Raw genomic sequence first — 15,640 nt, forward strand, 5'->3', positions numbered from 1 at the left:
AAATATGGTAAACATAATAAAATACTAGGTTGAATATAAATTCACAGCACTTATATAAAGTTTTCTACACTCTAGAATAGTAATTGAGTCAAACTCGCTACAACTTATTTTTACAAGGTTCTATTGTAAACATTTGGAAGATATGTCTCTTTCTAGTTTACGTAAGTCACCTGCCAGTTTATATTAATGCATCTTTATCTATTGTGCTCTATTTCATACTGCTCCCAGAGATTTTTGCATGATTTCATATTACAGCATACATCCCACTATAGTAGAAAATTGACTTGAAATTCAACTACTCTTTTCCTCTTGTCCAACAGATCCTGAAATACCGAATAAAATTTTATATGAAAATGGAAATAATAACAACTAATTGATTTTTCCAATAAGTTCATGAACTAAAATGATGTTTGGTTGGGTGGATTAATAATATATATCAAGACTTTTAAGACAAAATTTCCAAACCAGAAAACAACTTGGAAGAATGTATGAGTACATATGAAAAGTATATGTTCTGTTAAATGTATTCTCTTCCGGTGTTGACCTATTAAGTTTTTAATCCAACTCATGTTGATTTCTTAGAATATTTAATCCAACTCATGATGATTTCTTAAAATATTTAATTCATTATTAGATGTTGTAACTAACTAGCATTTATTCACATTTAGGTTGTAAAGTGGTCTCTGCTCCTTTTAATAATTTGTCAGCAATGTTCCCCATATTTTTTTTAATAATTTTTAGAGGATTTTCATGAAGAAGTATTTGTGTTAGGTATTTCTCCCGTTTAATTTTGCTCTTAGTTTTCCTTGACACATCTGGAATGGTATATGAAATGATAAGCTTCACAAAGTAGACAACATGCTGAAAAAAAGTCAATAGAAAGACAATCAGTTTCATATAATGAACAAGTATTATTGGAGTGGGAAAAAAGCAAAATTGATAGACCCCAGTTTGTAATTATCTGATTAATGTGAAAGGTGTATAATGCTGTTTCTTATCATTCATTGTGATGGAGAGATCTGATCTCCAGAAACAAAATGTATCTCACAGAGCAATTGTCTCAGCTCAACTGAAAAGTAAAATATTTTTTTATGCAGTGTTGCAGGATGGTTAAAAAAAAGATTAATTAGTTGGCAATTTCTGTTCCATTAATTCAGCACTTGATTACTACTAAACTACTGGCATTGTGGCCATTGTATATATAGGGTGTGGGAGCATTGCATTCTAATACCATCTCCTTAACATTAAAATTAGATTTGTTTTTTCCTATCTCAGACATTACAAAAATAATGAAAAGGCAGCATCCATATATGCATTATTTGGAAATTAATTTTATCCTTCATCCTAAAGAATTATATGGAAGAACCATTGCCATTTTTGTTAGGATAATACAACATAGGAAAGATTTTTTTTAAAATACAAATTTTATCCTCATTGAACATTTTTCCCCACAAAGTGCATATATCATATATCTTTAAGAACAGTGAAAGTAAAATTAAATTGATTTAAAGTCTTTTCATTTAAATAAAAACAATCTTTAAATTTTTAGTATTCATTTTTAACTAAAGAAAGAACATAAAATTGATACTGTGTTTCCCCAAAAATAAGACAGGATCTTATTTTCTTTTGACCCCCAAAATAAGCACTTGGCTTTATTTTCGGGAAGGTCTTATTATTTTTGAGGTGCAGGAGGCAGTGAGAGTGGTCACCTCATGGCTGCTGCTGTGTTGAAATATTTTTGGGGAGGGCTTATTTTCAGGGGAGGGCTTATTTTAGCACATGTGCTCAAAAGCCCAATTGGGCTTATTATCCGGGGAGGTCTTATTTTTGGGGAAACAGGGTAGTGAGAATCAGAAAAGTATGGATGGAGTGATCTGGTTAAAAAATGATAGTAAAACAGGATGAAGAGTTAATAATATCAGAGATAATGCTTAAAGTATAGAATTTAGCACCTGTCAAAGTACAAGTGAATATATCCATACATACATTCATGTCTGTTATGAATTGATATTTGAGAGTTGACATATTTGTCAGCTTTTATAATTACACAAAATAGAATCTGTATATCAGTAAGCATGGGTAACAAATTATTTGGAGACACCCTAATAGCAAGATTGTGTAGTGTTCCCTTAAATAACATGCTCCTATTAATAATTTTCAGATTGTATATGGTAATCTATGATGGCTGGCAGAATGAATAGGCTGTGATACAAGGATAGAGAAAGTGAAGCTGGATAGTTATAAGAAATATAAAACAGATACTGACAGGGCTTTTAATACCAAACATTGGGGGGGGGATTAAGATTTACAAATAAATATACTGACCTCCATTACAAGGATGAATGCTAACTTGGCTGCAATAACATGCCAGTAATAAATATTATGTTCATATTGATGTTTATGTCCAGGAGGATTTCGGAAATCTCGATATCTAACATAGTTAAAGAAAGTCATTCAAACAATTATTTCAAATGTCTCTGCAATAATGTACAAAGACCAGAAGGGGGAGCAAAAGATAACTATTTCTCTGGTTTTAACCTAACATGCTATATGTAATGTAATCAGAATAAATTACAACCAAATAAACAACCATATCAGAGTTGCAGAATTACATCATGCTACTTTTATATTATTATGTAAGATAATAAAAATAGTTGCGCAGAACTAAAAGACCTTGATTTTCCTTTTAGCAATTTTAATTTCCATTATTTTACACAGCCTAACATCAAAGGCATACTGATTTTGTTCCTATCTAGTTACTTTAATCAGGATATAGACTTGCCTGCATATTGTTAAATTGGCAAATACGGGAAGAGCATGTGGCTTGCTTTCATTTCGGAAATCTGATACAGCAAAAATAGAAAGAGTATTGTTTATATATCCCTTCATGGTAAAGCTACTGTGATCTCCATAGGGTGGGACTGAAAATGACCAGAAGTAAACCAGGCGTGGAATCATATCCGATGTAAAAGCAATTATCATTGCCTATATTGAAAACAGGAATAAGAACATTTGCTTGCTGAGATGGTTAGCTAAAGAAATCAAATAAATCAAATAAAAACAGATGGTATAAATCTTCCTAAACAGAGATATACATAGATAAACATTGTACAAATTATTTGTGTTCTTGGTAGAAGGGTAGAGTACAAATATAGAACTCGAATTTATTATTTGTACTGTCACAATAATACACACAAATACACTGTAATTGCTTTCAGGAAAATCTGTTATATCTTCTTTCTTTATGATTGTACCTCCTTCTTTATATCTCACCACTTTAAATTATTACAATGTATTAACAGCATTTTCTATTTATTATTACTAATAATCTAATTAATAATTGAATAATCTATGAATAAATCTAATTTATTCTTTCTATAAAGCTTTCACTAACAATTTAGCTGTATGTTTATTTAGTACCCTAATATTCCTCACTGTTGTCAGAATATGCAAAGTTCCAAGGATTATCCCAAAAGGGAAGTTTATTCTGGAGGCAACCGGACTTCTTGTTTTTTCTTTGAAGACATTTCCCTTCTCATTCAAGAAGCTTCTTCAGTTCTGACAGGATAGTGGGGAATGGAAGGATTTATATTATATAATATAGTATTTAATAATATTATATTTATATATTTATTTAATAATATTTAATAATATTTAATATTCTTGGATGAGAAGTGAAATGTCTTCAAAGAAAAAACAAGAAGCCCAGTTACCTTCCAGAATAAACACCTTTGGGGCAGCGATGACCTGGATGACTGGTAATGTCTACAAATTTAGAGAGTATTATCTTAGCCTGGTGCAGTTTGTTTCAAAGATGGTTCCTTCCTTCAGGAATTAACTACTTTAAATTACATGTCAGCTTGTAACAGCTAGAGGCCGACCATTTATATTAATTTATATAATTTACAGAGAGCAATACAAGAAACTAAATTTGAGTTAAATAATGCAAGGATCTGAATTTTCTCTCCTTGTGTTTATCCCAAACATTTTTGAAAGATGGTGTTTGAATCATGGTAAATCATTTAAAGAAGAAAATGTTTAAAAGACTATTATCTCTCTTAAAAATATAGATTATTTATATAGTTACTTTCATGACATAAACTTTCAATGTCTTAATATCTATTCAAATCTGTATAATAAACCTAAGAACGTATCTTAGATAGAAGCTTTTATACCACAGATCTACGTCAATTTGAATTTTTTTGCAACAAGAATTAGTAGCTTCTCTGACTGATTGAATTTTTTAAAAAAAAGACTATTTAAATGTTTCTTTAATTTTAAGATGTATAAATCTGCCCAACTCAGTCAGTGTAAATCTGAGGGTACAGGGTACAAGATAAACACAATAAATCAAGAAGAAACAAACTAATATAACAATCAGCTGACAGTATATAAATACAAAATCTAAATTGGTGGCAAAGTGCACAATAAACTGCCATTAAAGGGGGGAGGGAAAACACCACTCAACTGGCTTTTAATGGCTGAGGGAACTACCAAGCTTTCGCTGCTTTTGTAAAAGTAGGAAGACTTGAGAGTTGTTGTATATTAGAGGGATATATAGAGAGATCATATTTTATGTTCTTATCCAGTGGTGGGATACAGCTGGTTCACTCCAGTTTGGCAGAACTGATACCTATTTTTTTGTTGAGTTCGGCGAACGGGTTATAAGAAATCTGTGTTTTCCGGAACACGTCTGGTTTTCATTCAACTTCCTTCCAGGGGGTGAAAAATCTTCTCAAAAGCCCAAGAGACGAGTGATGGAAATGAAACAGAGACCCGGCGTCTTCAATCACATCACTCAGGCGAAAACTACTGTGTTTCGGGGGATATCTTACTTTACAGTAGGCAGTGGGGGTGGGGTGGTACCTGCGCAGCAGCCCATGGCCAAAGCATTGGTAGGGGGAGTACTGGAGGAGGACTCGGGGGAGTACTGAATGTATACAGGCTTGGTACAACACAGCTGTCGCCTTGGACCTAGAACTCCACCCCAACAGGAAGCCAATTGCGGACAACCCAGTGAGAAGGCCACTGGGGTGCTGAGCCCAAGTGAAAAAAGCCAAAGCGCAGCCTCCCACACCATCCAGGACTGTCAAATGCTGCCAGTGTGGCCAGCACAGACACTGGGCTTCTGAATGCTTGGCCCCATCCCCAGTTCCCCAAGCCCAGCCTTCAGTCAGGGTTCCAAGAAACACTCCCAACAAAAGAAAACTCCAAGACTTGAGTTTCCTCAAAGTTCCATTTTATTAGCGATGTCATACTGGCACATCTTGGAAAACCTGAATCTAAAAGCTTCCAGGTTTTTCCACCCAGTTGAAAGTGCAAGACCCTGCCCAAAGACGCACAAGTCTATCACATGGTCCAATCATTCATTGCCACAAAGGAAGATTCCTCCCATCCACATCCATCCAGGTGCAGGGACAAAGCAACCTTGACTTTCTGAGAAAGAATGTTGTTATGGCTACATATCACTCATACTCTATATAATCCCCCCTCCCATTTTCCCACAGTAGAAAATGTGGTAGGTCTGAAATCCAAAAGGTAAAAGATGGCTTCCAGGTCTCACACACAGCTGGGATGAGAAGAACCACACAGAAGCAGCCCAATAAAGGACAACTTGCCAAGCAGGCTGTAGATGTTCCTCTCCTTTCTCAAGAAGTTGAGGGAACTCCAGCCAGTGAAACCTCTGCAATCCCCATGAGGAAAGCAGTGATGAAGGTGACCCAATGGTAAGTGCAGCCATCCACCTCTTTACTATCAAAACTAAGATAGTAGTAACAGTAATGGGGGTCTAACTGGAAATAGAGGCCATCATAGACATGGGCTGTACTCGATGCCTAATCAGCCTCCCCATAGTTGAACATATGCACAAGGCATACGCACAAAACCCTTAGCGCGCCCCATCTACTTTGAACAGGTTGATGGGACTCTAATCAGCAGGGCCAATTAGACTTATTCACCAAGCTCGTCAGGATGGAGATGGGCGGTCACAAACAACTCATCCAGTTTGTCATAGCCCCAAAAATGACTGAATCAATTATATTAGGGCTCACATGGCTGGACAAGGGGGACCAGCAGTCACCTGGGAGGATAGGGATAGAAAAATAAACATTGGCATTGGGTTGCTGCCACCTATAAAACCAGCCATTACCAAGAAGCCACAACCCCTAGTGGTGCCAGTGGACCCAAAGCCACAGACCCTGCTACTGACGGACTACCCAGTAGCCAACAAGTGCCAAAAGAATACCAAGACTTATTGGGGTTTTTTTTTAGTGAAGAAGACTGCAATTTCCTCCCCCCTCACGGTGCAACCGACTGCATTATCGAGTTTAACCAGGGGCTAAACTACCCAAACCTAAAATGTACTCCATGACTCCTAAAGAAATGGAGGAATTGAGAAAATACATCAATGCCAACCTAATAGGGGCTTTATCCAGTCCAAAGTAGCAGCTCCGGTACTCTTCAAAGAGAAGAAAGATGGGAGGACAAGGCTTTGCATTGATTTTCATGGAATTAATGCTGTATGCATTAGGAACACCTACCACCTACCCCTCATGAAGGACATGCTAAACCACTTATCCAAGGGCAAGGTGTTCACCAAATTAGACTTAAAAGAAGCCTACTACCACATAAGAATTAGGGAGGGAGATGAATGAAAAACTGCCTTCAACTGCCCACTCTGTAGCTTCCAATTTAAAGTCATGCCATTTGGCCTACAAGGACCCCCCACAGTATTCATGCAGCTGATCAATGAAGTGCTGCATTAGCACCTATACAAAGGGTTCCTCATTTACCTAGATGACATTCTTATATTCAGTGAAATTGTAGATGAGCATGTAAAACTAGTACAGCATGTACTGAAAAAAACTCCTCACTGCCAAGCTTTACACAAAGCTGTCAGTGTGAATTTCACAAAACTTCACTAGATCACCTAGGCTACTGGATATTCAGCAGAAATGGGCCTATGAAAAGTAAAAGCTTTGCTTGACTGGCAACCCCATGCACTCACAAACAACTGCAAAGCTTTCTGGGCTTTACCAATGTTTACAGGCAATTTATTTCAGCATTTTTGGAGGTTGCCCTGCCCCTAACAGAACTGTTGAAGACAGGTCTCCTCCAATGACACAAAAGCCAAACGAGCAACTTGCTTGGACAATGGACTGTCAATGGACTGTCAAAAAGCCTTCAAAAACTTAAGTAGGCTATTATAGCCGATCCTTTAGCAACCAGATCCAAAACAAGAGTTCATCATCCAAGGAGATGCCAGTGATGTGCTTCTGCAAAAAGACCCAAAAGGACAACTTCTGGCTTGTGCCTACGTGTCCAAAAAATTCACCAATACCAAGAGGAGATGGGCAATTTGGGAGAAAGAAGCCTACACAGTTCAGTGGGCCCTCCTCTCAGAGACATTTCCTAGAGGGGGGAAGTGCCTTTTGAGGTATGGATGGATCACAAGAATCTCAAAGCTCTAAAACTGTCTCCCAAAAAAGTCCGCTGGGCGCAATACTTCAGGAGATTCAAATTCAAACTGAAGTACATCCCAGCAGGAAAAAAGCCTGTTAGCAGATGCCTTGTCAAGAAAACTGCAGTTTGACAGCCACCGGGAAGAAGTAATCCATGCCATCATTTCTCCTACACAATCAGCAGAACAAGTAACTACCAGAAGCCAAATCAAATGGCCACCTGACTTTAGCCAGGACAAACTGACAACTGCATTAAAAAACACTGTACCAGCCAACCCCTGGCTCACTGACAATAAAGATGTCTTGACCATGAGGGATGGACTAGTATGGAAAGTATCCAAACTGTATATCCCTGCGAACTTGAGATGGGAGATGTTACAGTGCAGCCATGACTCAAAGCCAGCTGGACATTTTCGATTTCTGAAAACCCTTCACCTCACTAGGAGGCAATTCTGGTGGCCAGAGATGAAAGCAGATGTAGAAGATTACATAAAGAGCTGTGTCACCTGTGCTGCCATGAAAATGAGACCAGGACAGCCCCTGGTTTTCTTCAGCAAGTGGCAAACCCCAGCAGACCTTAGGAAGAAATTGCAATGGATTTTATAGTTGAACTCCCAGAAAATGGGGGAAACACAATAATCTGGACAGTAATTGATTTGTTTTCCCAGCAAGCCCACTTTACCGCTTGTTCCAGACTTCGGCGAAGAAGCTAGCTAAACTGTTCATCAAAAATATCCACTGACTGCATGGAATACCCCAAATCATCTCAGACTGAGGAGTCCAGTTTATGGCCAAGTTCTGGAGGGAGTTCTTGAGATCCGTCAGATTCACACAAGGACTTGTGTCCACCAGGACAAAGCTTGACTTTTCATCCAACTACAAATGCCATGGTGGAATGAGCGAATGTAATGGTGGAATATAAGATACTATGTGGACTACCAACAAGAGAACTGGGCAGACCTATTATCATTTGCAGAAGTGGCTTACAATAACGCCACACATAGCAACACATGATTGACTCCTTCCAAGTTACCAGTGGCATGGAATTTGTCCCCCTCTTCAATGACTTTGACAGAGTGGATGGAGTCCCTGAAGAAAGGGTGGGAGAATACATAGAAAGCGCTGGCAGAAGCTGCTGAAAAATACAAAAAACAGGCAGACAAACACTGTTCTCTTCAACCCCCCTTCTAAGTGGGAGACAAATACATATGATTCAGACTGCCTAGTAAAAAACTGGGACCTAAATTTTTAGGTCTATTTCCAATAGTAAAAGTAATCAACCCAGTGATAGATCAGCTTAGCCTCCCGCGTATACTAGGGAAAGTGCATCCTGTGTTTCACTGTAGCCTACTGAAACCAGCCCTTCGGTCTAGGTTAAGATCTCAGATCCAGCCACCTCTCCACCTAGTGCAAGGAGAAACCCATTATGAAGTGAAGAAAATCATAGACTCTAGGTTATATAGGGGTCAATTACAATATTTAGTTCATTGGAAAGTATCCGGATAAGCCAAAGGTTCCCACTCTGGGGGGAGAGGTGGTTAGGTGTATGATTTTAACTCCCTGTGTTACTCTCGTTACAGGACATGCTTTTCTGCTGGGGGGGGGGAGCCTGTCAGACCTGGAAGGCATCTTTTACATTGGGTCTTCAGGCCTGCCACATTTTCTACTGTGGGAAAATAGGAGGGGGGGATTAAATGAAGCATGGGTGATTTATAGTCAAAATAACATTTCTTTCTCAGATAGTCAAGGACACCTTGCCCTGCAGCTGTGATGAGGTGACTGGGAGGCATCTCCAGTTTTAGATGGTGCCTGATCAGATCATGTGATGGACATGTGGGTGCTGGGCAGGGACTTGAACTTTCATTTGGGTGGGGAAAACCTGAAAATTTTCAGATTTGGGTTTTCCCAGATGTGTCAATATGATTATCAGGGTTCCGAGTAACACCCCCAACAAAAGAAAACTCCAAGGTTTGAGTTTCCTCAAAGTTCCATTTTATTAGAGATGTCATATTGGGAAGAGAGCCGAGGTGGCGCAGTGGTTAGAGTGCAGCACTGCAGGCTACTTCAGCTGACTGCAGTTCTGCAGTTCGGCTGTTCAAATCTCACCGGCTCAAGGTTGACAGCCTTCCATCCTTCCGAGGTGGGTAAAATGAGGACCCGGATTGTTGGGGGCAATATGCTGACTCTGTAAACCGCTTAGAGAGGGCTGAAAGCCCTATGAAGCGGCATATAAGTCTAACTGCTATTGCTATTGCTATTACATCTGGGAAAACCCAAATCTGAAAGCTTCCAAGTTTTTTCACCCAATTGAAAGTTCAAGAGCCTGCTCCAACACCCACAAGTCTATTACATGGTCCAATCATTCATTGCCATGAAGGAAGATTCCTCCCATCCACATCGGTCCAGGTGCAGGCACAAAGACACCTGATGTCAGCCTCTGTTTTGCTGCTTGCTTTTTGGCTACCATTGAAACGGGGAGGGGGGACATGGTATTTGGGTGTGGGAAATAATCTGTACAGGAGGACTGTAAAAAAGGAGTTGTTCTCTCGCGCATGTGGCAGGGAGAGGAGTTTCCTGCCAAGGCCAACTGTCCGGCATACCAACCTGATGATGATTTTTGAAGATGTCTCCCACATGACACTTGTGGAGTAATTGGATTGGACTATGGGCTGGGGTTACCAAGGGGAGGGGAATGGGTCATACATTGATATCTATGCTTGCGCTTGCTTTTGTCTCAGATCCAGCTTTGCTTAGTTTCTATTTACTTATAGCCAATAAAAGTACACTTAATTCTGCAAAATGGAGTTGAGTGGTTTCTTTCTTGGTTATTAAGTGAAGCAGACTTGACATTAAGCTGGATCTCATCTCGTACCCATCCCGGAGCTGACACCTTCCGAGGGGGGTGCACCCAAAACCTAAAAGATGTCCCACCAAGGCAGAGATCAAGAAGATATGGGAGCAGCTACATCCTCCTGCCCTTTAGAGATGGAGCAAATGGCTGGCCTGCACTTGGAAGAACGATCCGTTCGGCCCAGATGGACATGGGGAGTGGGACAGAAAGATGACCCTGAAGAACCTCTGTCTGGAATTAATATGAGGAGACCCAGACAACCAGCGGCTGACTGGCGTGACTCTGAAGAGGAGAACCTTATGATGTCCCAGGTGATGAAACTCTTTGAAGGGGCCTGGGAGAGGCGCTGAGCCCATGAGAGTGGACTGGAGAGAGAAGCCAATCTCCAGGAAACAGAGGGGAAGTATACAGAGACTTTGTTTGACCCAAGAGAAGCTGGGGGGGCGAGGGGGGAACTGAGCAAGATGACCCAGCTCTGACCCCAATCACTGCAGTTAGAAACATCTCAAGAGGAGGGGGAGCCCCCCACAGATGCCGGATGGCTAAAGTTCCTCCTTTAAATGTAAAATATGGGGGGGAATCAAAGGATCTAGGATTTTCGTCATTCAAGTATGGAATTACATGAAAATGTATGGGGATGAACTGGCTAATGATGAAGCGAAGGTAAGAGTTATTGCTTTGGAAAATACGGCAGTGGCATGGATGGTGGGCTTGAGAGACTATAATGGATTTATGGCCGCCCTGAGACTATAATGGAGTTATGGCCACCCTGAGAAAGTGCTTTGATGATCTACTCACAGAGCGTAAAGCAAGAATCAAATTTAAAACTCTTACCCAGAGACCAGTAGCTGATTATATACAAGAATTCCGTGAGCTATCAGCCTTTATGAGGGGTTGGTCTGAAGAAGCATTGTTAGACCATTTAATTGAGGGGTTAAACAAAGAAATTTACCAGCACTGCGTGAACCGGAACACCCCCCCCCCTGTAGACTGCAACCCTGGTATGATGTGGAAATTTACTTAGCCAGGGAGAATTACCAGGAAGATAGTGAGAGCGAGAAGCCCCCACCTGCCAACCCCCCCCAGGAGCCCCAAAAGGAGGGAAAAGTGGGTCTGCAAGCAAACCAAAACCCTTTGTGTGTTTCCGCTGTGGGAAGGAGGGGCATCACGCCACAAATTGCCGCACCAAGATGACCCAAAAGCCCCCTCCTCTGAGAGAGAAAAGGCTGGAAAAACCTCCCAGCAAGAGAAGAGAACCTACCATGAAGGGGGAGGATCCTTCTCAGTGTTTCCGCCCTGTTGAGAGGGAGGAGGATTCTCCCTGCTCTTCGGAAGAAAGCGAAACCGATTCTGATGACGGACACCTGGTAAGTTCCCTATCAGGACCCATGACTATTCCAGTTGAGCTAAGGGTGCCCTCTTCTGGCGCACAAGAAAAAATGCTGTCCCTTTTAGATTCCGGATGCACATGCTGCATTGTGAGCCCAGAAATAGTAGAAAAACTGGGTTTGAAACTTAAAACTCTAAAAGTCCCAATTGCTTTTTGACAGCTGGATGGTTCACTTGCGGGAGGGAGCCCTGCTCTTTTTGTAACTGAGCCTATTGATATGTGGATGGGAACCCACCAAGAGACAATAAGTTTTATTGTGGCCACAGGAATGGACCGGCCCCTTATATTAGGATTGCCCTGGGTGCGTAAATGGAACCCACACATAAATTGGAAGAAGGGTTGGTTACGCATCCGGTCTGCTACGCCCCCTGAGAGAGAAGGAGCGGCTCCCAAACTAAATAATGCAGACCCCAACCTGGTAGCCAGAGGGCAAGAAAAAATTGAGAGGGAGGAGAAAATCCCGAAAGAGTACTGGGACTTGAAAGATGTTTTCAGTGAGAAGTCTTCTGATAAATTACCCTCACACCGGGCCACTGACTACAGCATTGATATTCTCCCTGGGGTGAAACTCCCCAAGCCTCAGATTTATTCAATGACCCCTAGGGAAATGGATGAATTAAGGAAATTTATTGACAAAAATTTGAAGAGGGGATTCATTGAACCCGCTAGGCCCCAAGTTGCTGCTCCTGTCTTGTTCAGAGAAAAAAAGGTGGCTCCTTTCATTTGTGTGTTAATTATAAGAATTTGAACACGGTGTGTATCCAGAACCTCTACCCATTACCGTTAATGAAGGACATGTTGGCCCAGATGGGTAAAGGAAAATTCTTTACAAAGTTAGATCTGCGAGAGGCCTATTACCGAGTCAGAATTAAAGAAGGGGATGAGTGGAAAACTGCATTCAACTGCCCTCTTGGTTGTTTTCAATTCTGCGTGCTGCCATTTGGACTACAGGGGGCGTCAGCCGTTTTCATGGAATTAATTAATGAAGTTTTGCATGACCATTTTTACAAAGGTGTGATGGTCTATCTTGATGATATCCTTATTTACACGGAAACACGTGAAGAACACGTGAAGCTAGTCCGTTCAGTGCTGAAAAAACTACGAGCAGCAGAACTATATGCTAAGTTGTCTAAATGCGAATTTCATCAGGAGAGGGTGGATTACCTGGGATATCGCATCTCCCACAATAGTATAGAGATGGACCCAGCAAAGGTCCAAGCGGTCACTGAATGGGCAGCCCCCGCACCCGTAAACAATTGCAAAGTTTCTTGAGTTTTGCCAATTTATATCGTCAATTTATTCCTTCATTCGCCAGAATTGCCCTCCCAATTACGAACCTCCTAAAATCAAAGTGGGAGGCCAAACCTAGACCGGGCAAACCCTTGAATTGGACTATGGAATGTCAACCTGCATTCGAGAAATTTTTGCAGCTGAACCAGTTTTAAAACACCCGGACATGGATTCACCATTTGTGGTCCAGGCGGATGCTAGTGATGTTGCAGTGGGGGCGGTGTTGCCACAAGCAAATGCTGATGGAATTACAACCCTGCGCCTACACTTCTCGAAAGCTAACTGAGACAGAGAGGCAATGGGCTATATGGGAAAAGGAGGTTTTTGCAGTCAGGTGGGCCTTGATGACATGGCAACATTTCTTGGAGGGAGCTAAACACCCTTTTGAGGTGTGGACTGATCATAAAAATTTAGAGGCGTTAAAGACTCCCTGGAAATTATCTCCTAAACAAATGAGATGGCACAACATTTCAATAGGTTCAATTTCACTTTGAAGTATATCCCAGGAGGAAAAAACTTTATGGCTGATGCTTTGTCCTGGCTTCCTCAATATGACAGCTCAAAGCTTAGTGTAGTCCACCCAGTCATTCCAGCGAAAAGCCTCGCTGCTCCGGTGGTTACCAGAAGCCAGACCAGTTCCCATTTGGAGGTCACAAAGGACCTCGTTACTAAACTCAAGAAGGGCCTTGAATCTGATGAATGATTTAACCAACATTTAGATGAATGTACCATAAAAGATGGTCTGGCTTGGATTGGGGCTAAATTGTATGTTCCCACAACCATTAGGAGTCTGGTTCTTCAACGTGCCACAATTCACGCATGACTGGTTACTTTGGTTTTGTGAAAACCCTGCATCTCATTAAAAGATGAGCCGAGGTGGTGCAGTGGTTAAATGCAGCACTGCAGGCTACTTCAGCTGACTGCAGTTCTGCAGTTCGGCTGTTCAAATCTCACTGGCTCAGGGTTGACTCAGCCTTCCATCCTTCCAAGGTGGGTAAAATGAGGACCCGGATTGTTGTTGGGGGCAATATGCTGACTTTGTAAACCGCTTAGAGAGGGCTGAAAGCCCTATGAAGCGGTATATAAATCTAACTGCTATTGCTAAAAGACAGTTTTAGTGGCCCTCATTAAAGAAGGACATTGAGCCTTATGTGGCCAGTTGCCCCACATGTGCTGCCACAAAACAACCACCGGGGAAACCCCAGAGTTTGCTCCAATGAGTGGCCCATCCTGAGGCACCTTGGAAAGAAATATCTATGGACTTCATTGTTGAATTACTGGAGAGTCAAGGAAATACTGTAATTTGGGTCGTTACAGACTTGTTTTCCAAACAGGTTCATTTTATTACTTGTTCCAAGATCCCATCTGCTATAAATCCTTGGCTAAGTTGTTCATTACACATGTATATCGTCTACATGGTGTGCCAGACCGCATCATCTCTGATAGAGGAGTCCAATTTACCTCCTTATTTTGGAAGGAATTTTTGAAGTTGATAAGCTCTGCCCAGGGCCTAAGCTCCACCCACCATCCACAAACTAATGGAGCTTGTGAAAGGACTAATTCCATTTTGGAGCAGTACCTCCGATGTTTCATCAATTACCAGCAGAATAATTAGGTAGAGTTGTTGCCTCATGCTGAGGTAGCTTATAACAACTCAGTGCACAGCAGCACGGGATTTACCCATTCAAAATAGTGTTTGGTCATGTTTTTGTACCCATCCCACGGGAAAAAACACAAGTTCTGTCCCTCTCCGAGTGGAGTGACCAATTCCAAGAAATCTGGCCCTTGGCGTACTGAGCACTGGATGCTGCTCATCGGACTCATAAGAAACAGGCTGATAAGAAGAGAAAGATGCCAAGGGATTATAAAGTTGGTGATTGAGTGTATTTGTCTACCAAATTTCTCCAGACCTCGCAGAAGTCTAAGAAACTGGGTCCCAAGTATGCGGCCCATTCCCGATTGTGAAAGTCATAAACCCTGTGTTGGTACATCTGGAGTTGCCTAAGTATCTGAACTGTGTCTACCAGTGTTTCATGTCAACCTTCTGAAACTGGAACACACTTCTCCATTGCGTGCCCCCACCTGCCCCTTTTCTGATTGAGGGAGAGCAACATTTTGAGATTAAAGAAATTTTGGACTCTAGAAAACAAAGAAACCACGTTCAGTATCTTGTTTCATGGAAGCATTTTCTTCCCTTACATGCTGAATGGGTCGATAAGTCCCATGTGCAGGCTCCTTGGCTTCTACGTAAATTCTACTCTACCTACCCCGACAAGCCTTGACCTTGATTGATTTTGTCCCTTTTCCCCTTTCTCTTGTGTTATGTTGTTTGTCTGTTTGTCTGTTTTCTTTTGTTTCTGCAGGGATGATGTCCTTTTCCCGAAGGAGGGCCGGATGTCAGCCTCTGTTTTGCTGCTTGCTTTTCAGCTGCCATTGAAACGGGGAGGGGGAGCATGGTATTTGGGTGTGGGAAATAATCTGTACAGGAGGACTGTAAAAAGGGAGTTGTTCTCACCATCTACTGCACCTGTGGCAGGGAGAGGAGTTTCCCGCCAAGGCCAACTGTCCAGTATACCAACCTGATGATGATTTTTGAAGATGTCTCCCACATGACACTTGTGGAGTAATTGGATTGGACTATGGGCTGGG

General features: G+C 41.4%; 1 protein-coding gene across 1 annotated transcript in view; it reads right to left on the minus strand.

Annotated features, from left to right (window-relative positions):
• Positions 1–226: 226 nt before the first annotated feature.
• Positions 227–15,640, minus strand: part of ANO6 (anoctamin 6) — a 132,300-nt gene continuing 116,886 nt past the window's right edge. Inside the window, exons 20-22 of the mRNA XM_087723042.1 lie at positions 2,783–2,985; positions 2,326–2,431; positions 227–861 (exon numbers count right to left, since the gene is read on the minus strand). Of these exons, the coding sequence (XP_087579168.1) occupies positions 655–861; positions 2,326–2,431; positions 2,783–2,985 (516 nt within the window). The 3' untranslated portion in view covers positions 227–654. The remainder of the gene's footprint in view (positions 862–2,325; positions 2,432–2,782; positions 2,986–15,640) is intronic.

This window comes from Thamnophis sirtalis, unplaced genomic scaffold (assembly GCF_051295495.1).
Source record: "Thamnophis sirtalis isolate CommonGarterSnake01/CBP01778 unplaced genomic scaffold, rThaSir2_p1.2 scaffold_9, whole genome shotgun sequence".
Classification (NCBI taxonomy): domain Eukaryota; kingdom Metazoa; phylum Chordata; class Lepidosauria; order Squamata; family Natricidae; genus Thamnophis; species Thamnophis sirtalis.